Source organism: Phalacrocorax carbo, chromosome 9, assembly GCF_963921805.1.
Source record: "Phalacrocorax carbo chromosome 9, bPhaCar2.1, whole genome shotgun sequence".
In the NCBI taxonomy this organism is placed as follows: Eukaryota; Metazoa; Chordata; class Aves; order Suliformes; family Phalacrocoracidae; genus Phalacrocorax; species Phalacrocorax carbo.
The window spans coordinates 38058616-38076841 of NC_087521.1; the positions used below are offsets into that span (position 1 = coordinate 38058616).

General features: G+C 41.8%; 1 protein-coding gene across 1 annotated transcript in view; it reads right to left on the reverse strand.

Moving 5' to 3' along the window:
* The window catches only part of FANCM (FA complementation group M), a 75007-nt gene that overhangs the window by 35737 nt on the left and 21044 nt on the right, over positions 1 to 18226 (reverse strand). Inside the window, exons 5-10 of the mRNA XM_064461196.1 lie at positions 11470 to 11601; positions 10540 to 10672; positions 8564 to 8692; positions 7950 to 8051; positions 3066 to 3259; positions 2189 to 2395 (exon numbers count right to left, since the gene is read on the reverse strand). Coding sequence (XP_064317266.1) covers positions 2189 to 2395; positions 3066 to 3259; positions 7950 to 8051; positions 8564 to 8692; positions 10540 to 10672; positions 11470 to 11601 — 897 coding nt within the window. The remainder of the gene's footprint in view (positions 1 to 2188; positions 2396 to 3065; positions 3260 to 7949; positions 8052 to 8563; positions 8693 to 10539; positions 10673 to 11469; positions 11602 to 18226) is intronic.

Genomic DNA, 18226 nt, shown 5'->3' on the forward strand with positions numbered 1-18226 from the left:
GAAGCCAGGATTAGAGGAGACGGACACAAAAGGTGCTCTCTGAATAAAGCCGAAAGCAGTTAACCGCTAGCACTACTGCACCATCCCTCAGGCAATCTAATAAATATCTTTGAATCCTAGAACGGGTAAAAAAGTCTCCTTGGAAGGGGGGGGAGAAATTGTATTACCAAATTCATTGCTTAACAGAATTGCTACTTTGCCGTTGCTGAGACCATGTGTTTCTTTTCGCTTTGTTTCACAGAGAGCATAAACTCGGCCTGACAGGAGCCTGAGAGGCTGAGAGCTGCCCCGTGCCCTTCTCTTTGTATCGGTGTAAATCTGCAGCCAACAGCCCCCGTCCAGGCCGATGCACACGCAGCTCAGCTGTCAAAAGACATTAGAAAACCCAAATCAAAACACGGTGCATCTTGGAATACGGCCGAACTAGGAAGGCAGAAGATTCGTAAGCCGGGGAACGCGGGGCATCACCAGGGTGCAGGCGGGTTACGTGCGCTGCATCGCTGAGCCGCAGCGCGCTTCCACGAGGGGCATCGGAACCGGGCGGGGAAACACGTGGGGAGGAGAGGGCTGGAACGGAGCGACACACACTTCTGCAACGGGAATTCCTGCCAAACGTCAAACCGCCAGACCTGCGCTTTCCAATTTTTCCCCCGTAAAATTTATTCGAAAGCTTTATAATTGACTTGAAGTGGTTTGATTTTTTATAAAAAAAGAAAAACAAATTCCCATGAATTAATATGAGACCATTAACTACTTGGCTGCAAGTTACGTGATTGAGACATTACTTGCACTAACAGATCTGGAAGGAGACTCAATCAAAAAACCTAATCAAGCCAAACAAAAAATCCAAGCAAAAACAAACAAAGCTGATACTGTTCAGCAATTAAATTTATTTCATGATCTCAAAAGAAAAGAAATTATATAAAATTACTACTCTACATGGGGAGAGGTTCTGCATCAAAGATCTCTGAGAAAATCTGAAGAACCCAGTAATCCAACTGCTTAAGGGAAACTCCAAGGAGTCTAAGGGACCATTATAATATCCCATTACAGAGCAGAGCTTTCAGTAGTAATCAGTCTTCATAAGCAGCACGAGAAAATAGCTACTTACAAACACCATTCACTTTTATCATTTTTAACTCTCATCCCTTCAAAGCAGCTTTTTTTTCCTCAGGCAGGATTCTTTGGACACTCGTTTAGAATTAAATCCCTGCTACCTACAAATCTAAACCAGAGGCACAGCATCGACTGGAATAAATGAAATAACGGCAAGACTCTGAAATTTTGGGTTTACAATTAGCTGACACAGATCTCAGACTTCTCTGTCAGGAAACCTGACCCAACCCAGAACCAACCTCACTAGTAAACAAGAACAGGAAAGAACAAAATCCATTTTCAGGCAGAACAGTGGGGTACACCCTAAAACCAGCTTGCATTCCAGCAGGGACTGCACGATGAAACTGTAGAGATGTAGGTTCATATTACTCTGCAACTAATCTCACCAACGAGCAACGTCAACAGGGATTGCCCTGCCTCCTCCTACCCAGACCCTGCCCCGCCAGCTTCCTTGGATCAGACCTAGCAGTCGCGCAGCTGTGGGATGACGCGGGGCAGTGTGCTGGTACGGCTGAAGATCGGTTCTACCGGCTCACAACTCAGGGCTTAGATTTCCACTGGTACATTAGCTTCCCAAGGGGAAGCCTGCACTCAGAGACAATTAATTATACTCTGAGTTGAGTGCTGAGGTTCAGGAATTTAGCAAAAGTAGATTTCCACTTAAGCTGATCTCTTCAGGCCTCACACGCAAGTGTGCTACAGCTAAGTACTTGTCTGAAAGCGCAGTGTCGTCAGCAGTTCAGAGCGAGACGCTTCCAGTCCTCCTGTGCTCAGAGCTCCATCCCTCTCTCTTCCGCACGCTGTTCTGTACCCTTGGCAAAACCCCTGTATTTTCTGTGTCTCAGTTTATCATTTACAAAAAGTGTTATTAAGAACAAAGGCTTGAAGCCCTTCGTGTCGAGAAAGTGCACGTATTTTCAGAATAATGTGGACTTCGCTTTCCTGTAGGGACAGATAAAAGGTCCCTAGGAGTGCTCAGGATTGCTGTGATTTTAATGCATGGTATATAGTTTCCTGGAACAGACTAAACAAGTCGCTGTGTTTTCCCAGGAGAAGAAAGGGACACACTTACCCGTTCCTCCCGCCCTTCGGCGAGGATGACAACGATCCTGCCTTGCCGCCTGCGCCCCGTTCGGCCCATCCTCTGCACGAGGCGAACTGGACTTTTCTGAGCGTCAAAGCAGATGATGAGATCAACTTCTCCAATGTCTAAGCCTTCTTCCCCAACACAGGTAGAGACCAGAGTGTTATACCCACCTTCACGAAAGCGTTTTACCACCTGAATAAACGATTAAAATTAGATTTAACAGGTTAGCCAGAAAGGCCCTTATACACAACTCTGCAGTTCTTCTGTGTTCAGACAGAAGTTGAAAAAATTAATTTGTATTCGATAACTACAAAACTTAGCCTTTCTGAATTCATCAGCTACTGCCTCGGGATCAAATACCACATGCTAATGTCATCAACATGTCAACTCTCCAAGTCTAAAATAAAAGAAAAAAGCACACCTTATTCTGATTCCAAACAGGGAATTCTTCTAAAACTGATCTTCCCAACTTTGCAGTTAAATATTTTTGGGGGTTTGGGGTTTGTTTTTGGTTTTTATAAACTTTGCTAGATCAAAGTTTAAGGGCATATCTTTTTTTTTTTCTACCTACAAAAAAACCCAAACAAACCTCCATAGCAAGTACTGGAATATTTATCCAGAATTTCAAATATATAACAGTTAGCAGTTGTTAATATAATGTAAATCTATAAAATATTTCTACTTACACATTCTGCCAGTGAGTATAATTTGGGATACTCTGAAAGCAATTAAACTACATCAGAATTGACTAATGATGCTTTAAAGTTCAGTCACCACCATACAATATGCATCGATACTCACGTAGTTATTTACACAATTAATACTCTCTATCGCTATTTCCTAATACAAGTCTCTTCTTTACCTCAAGCTGTTCCTTCTGCGTGAAGCCTTTTGTGCTCTTCCCTGTGGAGTGGCCAACAAACGTCATCACTCTAACGACCGGGCTGAGCCGGGAAAGCATTTCTGCAATTTCTTGCACGCTGTCTCGGAACGATGAGAAGATCATCACTCTGGTATCCACAGCCTCCACAGATGTGCCTTCAGCCGTGACTTGATCTGTTTAATTGTAAAAAGCCAGGAAAGCATTTTTATGGATGATTTAAAAATAATTTTAAAAAAAAAACAACTAAGGGCAGGTCATCCCTCAAGCTACACATTCACAGCTCACATCTCTCTTACTGGGAAGACTCTGTTCAAGTATCCTGCATTCTGATTTTTGCAAAGAAGTTTTCTTTAAAATAAATTTCACGTTAAAAAAAAAATCTAAGTAAATAAATAAAAAATTAAACAACAGTAGAGAAAACTGACAACTAGGAGCCTGTCAGCCTATTTAGACCAGCCTCCCAGAAAATGCTGAGATACATCTGCTGAACAATTCCTCTTTGGAACCAAAGCAGTATTCGAGATTTGGAGAATTTACACCAACTATGGTGAGAAAGTCTTGTATCTGAGGTGCCATTACTAACGTTACTTTGAAAAGCTCCGGTCTGATGGCAAGTGGCTTGAAGTAAAGTCTTAGATGCCTTCTTCCAAAGAGCCTACAGTGTGACTTTTAAATCTGCTACTTAAATGCCCTGAGTTAGATGCAGTTGGCAGCATGCAGCAATAAAAACCACTGCTACCACTACTCTCGGATACAGCACGGTGGAGTAAGAGATGTACATCAGCTTTCTGTGATTTACTACAGAACGTTGTCTCTGCTTCCACCGCTTCGGATCCTCATGACAGCAGAAATGTGCAAAAACTTCCCTTAATACCATAATCTCTTGCTTCTGAATGATCTCTCATCGCAACCGGTTTTATCTCTCACTTCAATAGCAAAGGTAACTTTTCCGCTTTTCAAAGAAAAGGGAAAAATAGTTGCATTGATACGCGGTTTCTTAGTGAGGCGCCTTTGACCAAAACCACGTTTCTTATGTTATACCATCACGGATTTTGTCTTCTGGGTACTCAACTATTTTTTTATCTTCTTTTGTTTCTTTTTTTTTTTTTCTGTTACACATATCGGGTATCTGCTTTCATGAGCACGAGCAAAAGCTATCTGAGCAACACGCAAGTCTTGAACAGCCAGCTGCTGTTTATCCAGTCCAAACACTAAAACAACATGCCTGTTACTGCACGCTACAAAGTAAAAACGTAGTATGTTAAAAAAGAGAATCTCTCAAAGGATATAATGGATTACTGCAATCGGCACCGCCTGCATGCATTACCTAGACAAAACAGCCCTCAGATGAAACCAAATAGATTTCCAGGATAAAGATCTCCTTTTTTACACAATTCTCCACAAAACACCTTTAGACCTCGCTAAAAGAAAAGTTAGACAAGGAATTAAAATTCTCAATGAATGTGTAAAAAGATGTTTCCCCGAACACACAAGAAGAGTCACTTGGTGCTTGACAACAGTTTTGTGCTACACCTGCAATCCCAGTATCAAGCTGTTTCTTGAAGTGAAAGCATGAAGTGTAACAGTGCGTGTGTATCTCTTTCTGACCAACTATCAGAAATTCCATTTTAGTTTTAAGGTGTGCGTATCTACATGCAGAAATGCTTTCGGCAGCCTAAGTCAGAAAGGAGAAGCTGAAGCTAACCATTTTCCCCATTTCTTTTTAAAATGAGCCTTGAATTCCCAGACAGACTATGAGGATGGCAGCCTCTGGTCAAAACAAATTTTACTCTTGCAGCTGACAGCCAAGGAGGTGAGACAAGACGACCTCCAGAGGTCCCCTCCAACTAGTCTCAATTATTCTATGATATTCTACCACACTGTTTCAGTAACTTGCGGGCGATCTGGGAGGTCATCTGTCAAGTACAAATGCCAGTCCCCAGTGAAGGCCTAGAAATTAAATGGTGACTACGATTCAATATTTTCAGCTAGAAACCAGACAATTGCAACCCTGATATAATGTGACCTGCGTAATTTGCCATCCTCAGCTGACTGACAAGCTGTATATTTCAGAATAAGTGCAGGTTGGATATATCTTACTTACACGAGTCCATATTATTGTCCTGCACTAACTTTATTCTGAACATTATTTTATATCTATTTTAGCATATTCTTATGACTTGAATAGCAATAATGCTCAGTAGCATCTATCCCTGTACTGTACAAGATGCTATACTGCTGCCATTACCTCCCTGACCTTATCCAAAACCAGACCTAGAATATTCAAGACATTAGCAGCCCATAATCAAACTGACAAGTAATCCAGGTATGGAAGATCAGCTGGGAGAAGCTCATTATGCTGAACCCACATTTCTCATGGGCTGGCCGGAACGTTACCTTGCACTCACCCGAATTGCTGGTAAGTGCGTCTCCCAAAGCGGAGGCAACAGCTTCGTGGTCAGCAAGCTCCAACTTAACCTGGCTGGTCACTAGTTAGAAATGGTTCAGAGTCTGCACAGGTGATTTGGCACTACTCCCACGAGCCCTCACAGGACAGCTTTCATTTCAAGTGGAGGAAAAAGAGCTCGTGATCTTCCTGATATGGCTAATGACTTAGGTGATTAATACTCGTCCTTTTCTGCCTCAGATACAGGGCTTTTCAAGGAAATGCTTTGCAGAAGTGATTATTCGTTTTAAAAATTACACTGGCGTGAACACAGTAAGCTAGATTCAGAGTAGTTCGGAAACACACAATTGGAACAAAGCAGAGGTACATTCAGGGTTTTGTTTGCTTCTGGTTTTTTTTTCCCCTACAGCTACTACACACTTGCATGAGTTCCCCAAACAAACGCTGAATGTATTTTCCACCACCCTCATAATGGTTTAGGCTTTTATTTCAGAGCCTTCTGATGGAGCAAAGATACGTGCGCTAATGTTTGGAATCTTAATAAGCACTCAAGTTTTTATTGACAGACTCATGACAAATTCTGGTCTGGAGGAGGCAGAAATCAGGACATGGGTGTGTACTCTGTTCAGAGCCCAGCACCAGAATTTAGGGTGTAGCTACTTGTGTATGTGTGAATTTAGAGTTTACTTACAAGAAACAGGGAGTAAGGGTAGAAATACAGGTTTTGGGTTATTGCTCAAACAGTTGTCATCAGAGACACTGTGAAACAGTGAATAATAAGGAAAATAAATTCTCAGTGCCTCACTATTTCTGTCAACTGCCCAGTGCGTTTGGGTTGGAGACACATACGCTTAGGGGACACAAGCCGGAGTTTATGCATTCCCTAAGTCACTCCAGCTTTGTGATCCGACTGTGAGTGGTAAAAGTGCCTTCTAGCCTTGCGTTATGCACAAAGATTTCAGGACCGGCTCTTTGCACTTGCTTTAAATCTAACTAGAGAACCGTGCTCAGCACACCGCAGTATGTTCCCCGTGGCCTTGCCTTGCTTGTTAGTGATGAGGATAAAGGTGGTTACAGGGATCAGGAGCAAGGAAGGACAGCAAGAAAACCTAACATACCTAGCTCAAGATACAACTAGATACACTACCATGCCTTGCCAATTATGCTGTAAAAAAGTATGCATTTCTTCCTGCAATTTTCTATTTATAACAGTAACGACTCATGGTCCATGCCTACCCACTTCTGAGGTTCATGCACACAGACACAAAACCCAAACCCAAGACATCTGTATATTTGTTACCTGTTAGTAATATTAAGAGACATGTCTGACCAACACTGCAAGGAAAAACAGATATGATGGGATTCATATGACAGCAAAATCCATGCTATCAAAAGAAGATGGAAGAGTATTAAATATGAAACTCAGTAACTCCAGTACAGAACACAGAATTTGAAAACAAAAACAATAGCTTAGAAAGATGTTACAGGAAACAAGATAGAGGCATGGAGGGAGGCAGGGAGGACGGAGGGAAGTATGGGTGGGAAGGGAGGGAAAAAAGAAAAGAATTTTATTAAATGCATTTGAACATATTATAAACTAACAAAAACAGAAACAAGGAAACTTTAAGTTGCCCAGACTGCTACTAGGAAGTAGCAGGCATGCAAAGTGTATTCTGAGAATCAAGCGTCTAAGACAGAAAAAAAACCCCAACAAACCAAAACGGAAGGGACGGTCAGAAATTCTCAGACCTTCACAGAGCACAAAGATCCAAACAGACAAGGAAAATAGTGAAGAAGTTACAAAAAAAAAATAAAATTATTGCTACTGATGTCGTCATTCCAAAAGCACCAACTGGGCCACCAGGCTAAAGCTTCCTAACACCAGAGGTGTCTGAATGACTCAGAATATTTTGCTTCATTATCTCATGCTACTGTATGACATATTTTTGTTCTCTCTTTCGGTCAAGATAGAAAAGAATGAGAGAAAGATGACTGTAACTGAAGGGTTTGGACTCCAACCCCATGCCTCAGAGTCTGTCATTCGTAGCAACAGGCTGGATATCAGAACTATTAGCCTTCAGTTCCACAAGCACGCTGCGCCTAGCTTTGCAGGAGGTGACGGTAGAACCACACTGAGAGATGGCTTCCAGAAAAAATCCTGTGACTATGAAAATCATGAGACATAGTAGCACTAGGAATGTGTTCACTATCACTGTTTTACTAAGCTGGTAGAACAGTTTCTATCGCATTAATAATGATAGCTTATAGAATGTTTTTTCTTAAAGGAATTTTATGGTATAGTTCTTCTAACGAGGACTTTTCCACACAGAAGATACACAAACATACAAGACAATAAAGAAGCACTTGAACAAATTAGGAAATAAAACAGTAAGATATTACTTGTTTCCATCCGCAGGTTTAACTGTTCGGATACATTTTGAGTTGTTGGTACTTACCAGAACAACCCTTTTTCCAGGATTTGAAGTGTTCTATTACAATTTCCTCCAATTTCCTTAATTTTGGATGGCTGTAGATAAATTCCTTTTTATTCTCAAACACTGAAAAGGAAATAAAGCAATTAAAGATGTAAGTAAACCTGCAACAAGTATGAAGGTTTACCGAACTTCATTTCCTCCCATTATAGTTCTCAGAGCCAGCCATACAAATTCCTGACACTAGTTCTAACTGCATTCACCTAAACAAACCAGCCAGTAAACTGCTTACGGGAGCACATCTGTTAAACCCAGGTTTTGAGCAAGCGTTGTTACTTTTGTTACAGTCACCCTGTAGAAGATATACAGCCAAACAGTAATATTTTAACCTTTCATTTTAAATCAAATTAAAAACTTCAAACATCGAAAGCTTGTTTGAAGGTAGCTAAAACCACCGAGGGAAGATGGGGGGGGGGGGGGGGAAGGGTAGATAAGTAAGTGTGGGGAAAACAGTCTGGAGTAAAGAAGACTAGTGTATCACAACAAATAGCTTCCTGAATCTACAAACTTTGTAGAGGTAGGTACTGTTTCATTTAAACAGAAGGTAAATATTCTGTCCCTAAAAGGGAAATACTGACCTGTTTTACTCTTGTAAACATTCCCATTCTCTGAAGCCAGAGATGTGTCTGAAAACATGTCTCTAAGCTGCTGATACAGCTTCGTGAAGTCCTCATTACGACCAAGTTCATTTTTCGTACGGGTTAACCCTTTGTAAAAAGTTGAAATACCTTAGTATTTAACCTCCAGAGTGCATGTGATTTTTACTATCCAAATTACAAGCTTTCTCAGAAGTAGCAAGCTCCTTTCAAGAGCTAAAAGATTCATGTTAGCTTTAGAAAAATGTAATAAACATTGCTTGGCAACAATATCTTTTCAGGGAAGATTCCATTATAGAATTTAAACATGAAAAACACATGTAAAGCCCAGTCCAGTGGGTAAACTGTAAAGTTTTACATCAACCATTTAGCAGTAGAAAAGCCACAAAATCCTGAAGCACCGAGGGCGGTGAGGGGCTGGCACAGGCTGCCCAGACAAGCTGTGGATGCCCTGTCCCTGGAAGTGTTCCAGGCCAGGCTGGACGAGGCTTTGAGCAACCCAACACAGTGAAAGATGTCCCTGCCCATGGCAGGAGGGCTCGACCAGATGACCCTGGAAGGTCCCTCCCAACCCGACCCATCCTGTGATTCTGTGAAGTGCTGCCAGATACTCACAGAGAAGGGAACTTAAATGAAAAGCTAGAATTAATAAGGTTTTTTGAATGATTTTCTGTCAATGTTGAAAATAATTTTTTTCTACTCAAACCAGAAATCAAAGTTTCCAGAACCAGTACAGACCTATTTATTAGAACTATTTTCCCTCAGCCATCTTTCAGGCAGTTGGACCAGGTGATCGTTGTAGGACCCTTCCAACTGAAATAGTCTATTCCATTCAAATTCCATTCAATAGCAGCCAGGGATTTAAGGAATCTGAGAAACTAGGAAATACACACAATGCTCTCTGGTGCCTTGGACTAACAGCAGCATGACACCATCAGCAATGTAAAAATCTGCACGTGTGAAAGTAATACATTTTTAAAATGTCAAAAGCATAAAATTAATGAGAAATATTAGCACATTAACTCTATCTCTGCTAAAACCATGACAGCATACTATAAAAACATATTCTATAGATATTCTGTAATATGAAGCAAGCACTGTATGCTTTCGGTTCAGACATGGAACAAAGCAGCATCCTTTTAATTAAGCAGTGCTGTAGGCAAAGTAGCTTCTCTAAGTTACCGCACAGGTACACAGCTAAGTGCAAAACAAAATGAAGTAAGAAACCGGAGAGCCAAACCATGGGGTAACCTGAACAGCTGGAACCTTCCCCTCCCACGTCCAGAAGACACTTGCTGTGGCACTGACATTGCCAAGTGGGAATTTTCCCCCTCAAAAAAGATGTCAGTACCAAACTGGGCCTTCCAGATAGTGATGACAACCAGCACGTCTAAGGTCGACTGTGCAGAGTTGCAAAAGACTCAACAATAGTCAATGATAGAATTAGGAAAACAAACCGAGGCCAGGAGAGAAAACAACTTGCTATTGTGCTTAGTGAGCATGGAACATGTTGCACAGCTGGGATAGAAATTCTGGCGTGGTGTGTCCAAACCTGTAATCTTCTGGCAAAGACACTTAAAACTCACGCATACATGAGTTTTGCTACAGGGGGAAAAATCGCTTTACAAGACCAAATGATTTCTCAGTTTAAATTGTTCACTGGTTATTCTGTCCCTCCAAAGATAGCACTGCCACTTACTCGGAGTTCGGTTTGTGGTTTGTTTTTTTTTTTTCCCAGAGCTGCAGCCATATAAGCACATTTGCTTTCCCAAATAGACTCTATCCTTAACATTGTGCTAACATATTTCCAGTAGGGATGAAGGGGAACAAACTACCAATTACATCTGCAACACATTCATTATATAAGCTGTTTTCTGCAAAACTATCCATAGAGATGAGGTAAATTAAATGAGAAGGAATGGAGACCAAAAAAAAGGATGTTTCTGAAGACAGTTCACCTTTCAATCCATCCATAATTCCACACAGGTAGATAAATAATGACCGTACTCCCATTTGCAGCAGCAGCTCGTAACCATGGTATAAACTGATACAAAGTGCAAAATCTCCTTCAACTATGCCTTGATGTATTCCCTGTGAAAATGAAACAGACAAACCATTAAATTAGGAAGTCGATAAGCAGCAGGAATCATACTGCAGTTCTTATGAAAAACATAAGATTGACATCTGAGAAACGGAGCCAAAGCACAAACGAATGCACAGCAAGCAGTCTGTCTATCAAACCCCTCAGGAAACGGGTTACACAATTCTTAATTATCAGTGAAGGTAGTCCTTTCCCACCTTCAAAACGATCTCCCAAATACCTTCATTACCCTCCAAAATCAGCTCATTACTTTCCGATGCAGCAACACTCAAAACCTGACAGCTTGAACCATCAGTATCTGGCAAAACAAGAGATTTCTGGCATGTCTACCCAGGCTATAAATTTAAGTCAGGAAAGTTGTCTTACCTACTGTGAAGTGTACTTTCCAATGTTCTTTTTTTAGGGTACAGTCTTGGGGGGTGTGGGGGGAGTGGGGGGTTTAGGTAATAGTCTTTAAGTTTGCCAAATATGAACGCTCCATGACAATTTACAGAAAAATAGGGGCAGTAATGTAGTTTTGAGGGGAAAGCGTGAACTTGGCAGTCAGTAATTACAAGCTAAGTTCTCAAAACAATTTCAGTTTAGAAACAAAGTTCTTCATCTTCGCCTTAACTTTACTAGATGAGCATCAAGAAATGCAAAGCAAGCCGGCATATTTTATTCCAGGGCTAAATATAGAATGTTACAAAGGAAATCTATCCTAAAGTGTATCAGGAAACTTTGTACATTGTGGAATATTACCATGTATTCACTATTTTAATAATGTGAAATAAATAAAGACGTTTACCATATTTTGTGAAGACGGATTTTTTCTATATTGATCTCTCGCCAGAATTATCTGGTACTTTGTAAGGTTGGGAATGTCCCGCCTTGCTAAAACACCTATTTTAATCAGGCGTCCAGCAAATGTTTCTAGCACCTGCAGACAGAACACAGAAGTATACAAGAGATGTGAAGGTATGTGTATTTAGCCCTTTGAAGTAGTTTTATTTGTGCAGATCTTACACAAAAGAACACAAGCAGCTCATTTATTTTATTAGAAACACAGAATTTTTCAAAACAAACTGGACTGATTTCTGAATAATTAGTTACTATACCAGATGACAACCCGGTGCTCTGCCTCACTGCCAGGTTCTCCATTATCAGGATGTTTCTAGGCTAATTTACAAAACCTTTTTCTAAGACCAGTAGAATCGTTACAACCTGGGTCCCTAAGGATTTGCACCCTCCATCCTATAAGACAAACACCCTCCTGCCCCCAAGATAAACCCATATCCACCGAACAACTGAGGAGCGGAAAGACACACTGTGCTTTTGGAATTGCACAAGTACTGACTGAGCAGAGGGGAAACAAAACAGGACGGGCAGACAGCTACTGAACTCATGCTGCAGCTCCCTCTGGTACGGGTAGCCTGAACTTCAGTGGCGTTTCCATCTCAAGAAAACCTGTATTCAGCTTTGAGAGCATGAATTACCGCAGGCAGAAGATGAGCCAACAGGTTAGACAATCGTGTGCGGAAGGGATGGGAGTGGGGAGACGTGAGCAGAGGGGAACGAGCGCCCGGCAGGTGGGCCCGGCACAGCAGCGCGCCCCGTTTCCTTCCAAAGCCACACCAAAAGACAATTTGTTTTTATACATCACATGTACCTGCTTTGGGCATCAGTGAAACAAGGGAACTGACCTGCACTAATTCATCTTAATCCTGTTTTTCCTCTTTGTTTCTCAGCCTTAGGTGGTCAGGATTTTTTTCATAGACTTAGTTTTGCATGAGCACTAACTCTGTGATAATTGGAGTAATCAGATTTGTTCTACAAAAATTACTTACAATCTGTTGGCCCACTTGGCTAGTAGCACCAAAAACATCTTAGTGCTCCCCAAGTTTTCTGGGCATTTTAACACAAGCTCAGCAGAAGTGCCCTAAGAAAGCTATAGCATAACAAACGCCTAATCAATCCCTTTATTGCTGTTCTTTCAGCCCACTGCAAATCAAATCCAACTGAAGCAATAAAAACAGGTCTAACTTTCAGGCCTCAAACAATACTGATCTAAGTATGTCTTCAGTTTGCAAAGACATGTTCCCCTAACAGGAAGGGATGCACACTGTAAAAGAGCAGTGCATGTTTATGCACCAAGTAACACCACTCTGTGTGTCCTCCTCACGCATTTGGTGTGTGCCGGGGTTTAGAGCTTGTGAGGATGCACAAACGTTATTAACAACCACACTCTACTCATACCCCGTCAATGCAAAAGCAGCTTAGTTTAACTTCTCTCTGCTTGCTTGGGTTATTTATAGAGTTTGGTGCTCCTTCAGCTTCTTACTCTATGTACACAAATGGTGAATCCTGAGAAAAGGGGTGGGAATAACTGCTGTTGTCAACTACAGCAGCATTAATCCCCCAAAGAATCAACAATGCAAAGAGAACTTTGGAAGGGTGAGCGAACACTTGTGAAAGCACCGGCCAAACTGAGGAAACAACATGCTGGGGAATTTCCACACTGCCTGCTCCATGCCTGCAGGTCTTTCAAAAACAGCTAGCTAGAGTCAGCAGGCTAAGCAGATTATAACAGATAAAGGCTGCTGAGAAATAATAGGAACGAAGCCTAAATTCTGAATGCTCTGGGGCATCGCGGGTTGCTCCTCTTCCCTGCTTTGGTCCTTCAGGTGGGGACACCACATCTCAGGCAGCTTGCTGCTTTTTGCTCGGTACAACCCAGCTCGGCCCACGGCTCCCGCCTGGAGGGGAGGCAGGTGGTGCCCACAGGAGCAGCTGGGAGGCTGCCGGGAGCAGCTCCGGAGGCAGGATGGTGCTGGGGAGCACTGCCCGCTCCCTGTCTCTTGCAGGAGTTGGTGTCAGGCCCGCCGGGCAGACTGAACGCCCCAAGAGCCCCCAGACAGCTCCGAGCCCATCTTCAGGCTTACCCTTCCCCACAGGGAGCCTGGGTCGCAGCCTGGCACAGCTCCCCAGGCAAAGCAGAGCACAGTCAAGGACGCCAGCCTGAAGCATTCCTGCTAATTAAGACTAATGGATTAATTAGACCAAGTAACCCACTAACAGCATGCAAACACCAGTTGGAAACTACAGTATTGCTAGGAATTTTAGGAGGAAAGGGAAAAAAAACAAAAGAGATTTAAAAAAGGAAATCAAATGATCTTTTCTTAAAATACAGTCAAAACCATTTACCAAGCTACTTGGAAGTCTAAATGCACAAGAAAGTAATTTTTCATATTTGGTTTAGTTTTAAGAGTTTAAATTTCAAAACTTTATCTTTTACCAAACAGTTTGCTATTGTTATGTTGGTTTTAAATCTGGCCTGTCACTTTAAAAGGACAGAGACAGAAACATCTGTGCCAGGTTATAAAAAAGGTATTTAAAAAAAATAATGTTGACCATGCAAGGGATAACTCGGTGTTTTTTATTTTAATGGGCTACCACTGAAACAGCACTTTACCCTCCCGTCAAACCCTGAACAGTTGGACATGAGGACACTTGAAATGTTAAAGATCAAGCTTAAACTCTGCCTCAAGTAGTGGAAATTGAGTCAATTTCCGATCACAGATAAGTTTCTCTAGAAAATAAATCAGTGTTTTCATTAAAAAGTAATGTCCCCATTAAGTACAATATTTCAGCACTGGTTTATTATTTCCTATACTTGCTGCACAGCTTTTTTAAAAAAGAAATTTCCATTACAGGTACCTTCATGTTTCATCCCTTGACCTAGTTTGTAACATGGAAGAAAATTATATTGTTACTGTTTGCTCAATGTACACCCCTGTCTGATTTAATCATCTTCTGCAAAACAAACCGAAGACAACTATTATGAAAGACAGCAGGATCCAGTCACCTGGAGCTTGAAAACTAATAAGGAACGGTAAACATAACCTACTTAGGGGAGATACAGAAACAATCTCTACTCAGAGTGATTGCATTTATCTTGCTTCCATACCTTTGTTTTTAACTAAAAAGATAATAATTCTCGAAAGGATCCTCAATCTTTCCAAAACATTTCAGTGTTATGTTACCCATTTAAAAACAGAACTGTAGAATTAATTTAAATTAATTGCTTACTAGGACTCATGGCTTTTTGCTAGCTCACTAAAATCAGGTTCAAAAAGCTGCCAGATATACTACCAATATATATGAAAGACAACTGGTAAAGTTATCCCATACTGCACTAAACTTGCCAAGATCATAGAGGTTTTTGCTGAGCGAGGTATCTTCTCCAGCAAATCACACTGATTTTTTGAAGCTTGTACCTGAGATTAGCTTCTGACCTGCCGTTTGGAGCTACGCCGTTAGCTGAGGGTTTCCGTGTGTGTTACAGGCAGAACCAGCAGGCAAAGAATTGTTTCGGTTTCAGCTACACCTCACTGAAAGCTGCTATGAACCGGTTTCCTCTTGGCACAATAAAAAACAAAGGCTCTAAACGAAGGACCCGGCCTAATTATTTTACTGCAGATTTGCAAGTGTTCTTTACCAAAGAAAACCAAGAAATCTCCCACGCATAAATAACTGTTTGTATTGTATTTCTTTCACAGTAGAGAAGGAATGGTTTGAGAGAAACCAGCCACTGAGAAGACTGTATCTTCACAAAACAAAGACTGAGAAGGTCCACTTCTATCCACAGGAAAGGCGGAGTGCCAGGAAGCTCTCCACGGCGCTCCCAGCCTCAACTGACAGACCTGACCAGGTTTATACAGTCACACTGCGCTTAACTTGAGCTGCCATTTCCCTTCATCTCCCTCCCCTGCTCTCCCAACTCACCTGGCTCCAGCATTTTCAATGCACAATATACCACAGACCCCTTCCAAACATACCAGGGCAGACACAGAATTGGTGTGCAAGGAAATGAGGCTACGTGTGTGTGTCAGTGAGGTGACATCACGCTTAGAGCTGTGTGGGAATGTTAGCGTGCCCACTGACACACAGGTCTGCCTTAACAAGGGACCACTAAACCAGGAGCAGCGAGGAAACACAAGCAGCTCCAGTACACAAACCCAGATTTTTGTTGTGGCCGTGCACCACATGGGCATCACGCTGCTCCCGCTCTCTGCTCCAGATCTTCACATTTTCAACAAAGGGAGCGAAGGAAGGCAAGAAAGGGAAAGAGAAGACTTCTTCCAGGCTTTGGCCCCACCACCCATAGCTGGAAAGGCCTCTCAGAAGGTGTATCTATCGCAGGTCTTCACAACAGAGTTGTGATCATACTGTCCTAGGGGAGAGCAAACAGATTTTGCAGGAAGGCATGAAAGCAACCAAGGCCCTCTCCAGCGCCATGGCAGAGCAGCCCCAGTGAAGGTTTGATGAAGATCTGAAGGATTCATTGCTTTGTTTTAAGACTGAAACTAGAAAGGTCTGGCTTTCACAAAGTGCTACCTTGAGAAGTGTAAGTGCAATAGTCTAATATTCCTGAAGTAACTTCCAGCCAGAAGTCCCGGGAGCAAAACACGTTTAGTCTCTGCCAGCCTCAACTCCAGGTTAAGTGACAGAGTCTTGATACTCCATCAAAAAAGAAAGTACATGGCAATCCCAGCCACATCCAGAGAGCCGGCCAGCCCCACAGCCGTCGGGGCGCGTCTCACGGAGGAGCTAGGGCAGCTTACAGACACCCCTTCACTGACTGTAAACTTCTCAGGCACTTGGAGTACATGAAGTTTATGTACAGAGTGAGAACAGTTTATTGTAACGTTTGATGTGGCCTCTCAAATCATAGCCTAGTGCATCAAAGAAGGGAAGGAGGACAATTATTAATAGAAAAACTGTGGGGTTATGACAGAGGAGGCATTTGGGGCTATGACTAGTGCTCAGTTTTAGTTATCTCCCTGTAAAACTTCAGAGTCATGCCAAAGACAAGCAAACTCTAAACATTGGGAAAGTGACGTTTTGTGTAAGCTTGACATTTTCTTACCTTTCTAATAATGAAAAAGCAACAGGCACAGGGCAGGGTACAGTGTTTTTACGCTGAACTTACAATTCTCCAAACCCAATACTGATCATCCTAGCAATGATCTTGGCACCTCTGAAAGTTTTGTTGTCAAGTTCATATTAACTCAGTCAGACCCTTCACAGTCTTCCCACTCTCCAGGGATTTGTTACACATTGAACACAGACCATTCTTCCCTGCAAGCTGGTATTCATCAAAAAGATATAATAGTCTGCCCTCTTTCATGTTTTTTTCTCCTATTACAGCATTTTTCATGTCTTAAAAGTAAAAAAAAAAAACCCTACAGTTTTTACTTTCAATTAATTTCACTAGGAACATTTTTACTCTTTTACTTGAGGATTTATAAGAAAGAAGTGGCTTTTCTTTATTAACCTGCCATTCAGTAAGAGTCAATGTCATCAGTTTGTCAACGGACAGAAAAGAAGAATCCTACTGAGGATTTTTCATATCCTCAATTTGCAAGGCTGAATATTTGTTTGTCTTTTATATTCAGAGGTACAACCTGCCAGGAAAGCACCAAGAAGAACACAGCCCTAACAAAACCACACTCTCTCAAGAGTGACTATTTATTATCCACACAAACCTAACAAGTTGGGGGGGGACGACCCAAATACAACAAAAATCAGCTTTGTTCAACTCCAGTAACAATCAGGTGCTCTGGCAGCCTGGGCTGATAGCAGCGCCTAGATACAGACCACGACACATCCCCAGCGCTCCATCAAATGCAGCCCTTAGTACGGAGTTACTAGGCACATCACAAACCAGAACCAAACCAAATACATGTGCAGTGATCTGTGCAGGTGGGTCTTTAAAACAGGATCCTAAACTCCTCCCAGGAGTGTAAGTTTAAACGCCTACAGGTAGCCAGTCAATACTCTGTGGCATTTCTCACAAATAGAGAAATTTGGTTGTGATTTTAGACAATTTTTCTGGTTGTTGATTTTTTGGTTTGTTTTTTTTTTCTATCGCCAGCAACAATGCTTAGCAAACCACTAAACAGAAATAATTTCATTTAAGCAACTATTTATTCTCATAATTAAGGCTTGAATGAAAAAGCTGGGATTGTTTTCTGTGAGAAAGTGCCAGAATTATTTCTGCAGGATAAAGAGAGAAAGAGCCTTGACACATTGCCTCAAAAAGTCAGCACTTCTCAAGAATAATGGTTTCCTAGAAGAAATCTTCAAAAGCCAGGACGCCCTCACTTGGTAGCAATAACCCAACTTCTAAAATTCTAAAAACTCCTTAAAGAATTCCCACAAAACTCCAGCCGGTGTTTGCACTGCACTAAAATGTAATTTAAGACACTAGCTGTGACGTGGATTGATTCACATTGTGCCTTACTTCAAGGTACCCACCCTCAGCAGCGTAGCTGCCCCACGGAGAAAGTTCAACAGCACCTTTGCGAGGTAAATCTGATAACTGCCAAAAAACAGAGTCCACTTTGGCACATTTTCAATGAATCTTGTGATTCTGTACACTAGGTATTTGACCATGAAATCAAATCAGCAGACGACCAAACACTTAAGCATGCATCATCTCCAATATTTGTCAAGGATTTGCCTTCTCAGTGAATTTCAGATCAGAGAAGGGTCTGTGACCC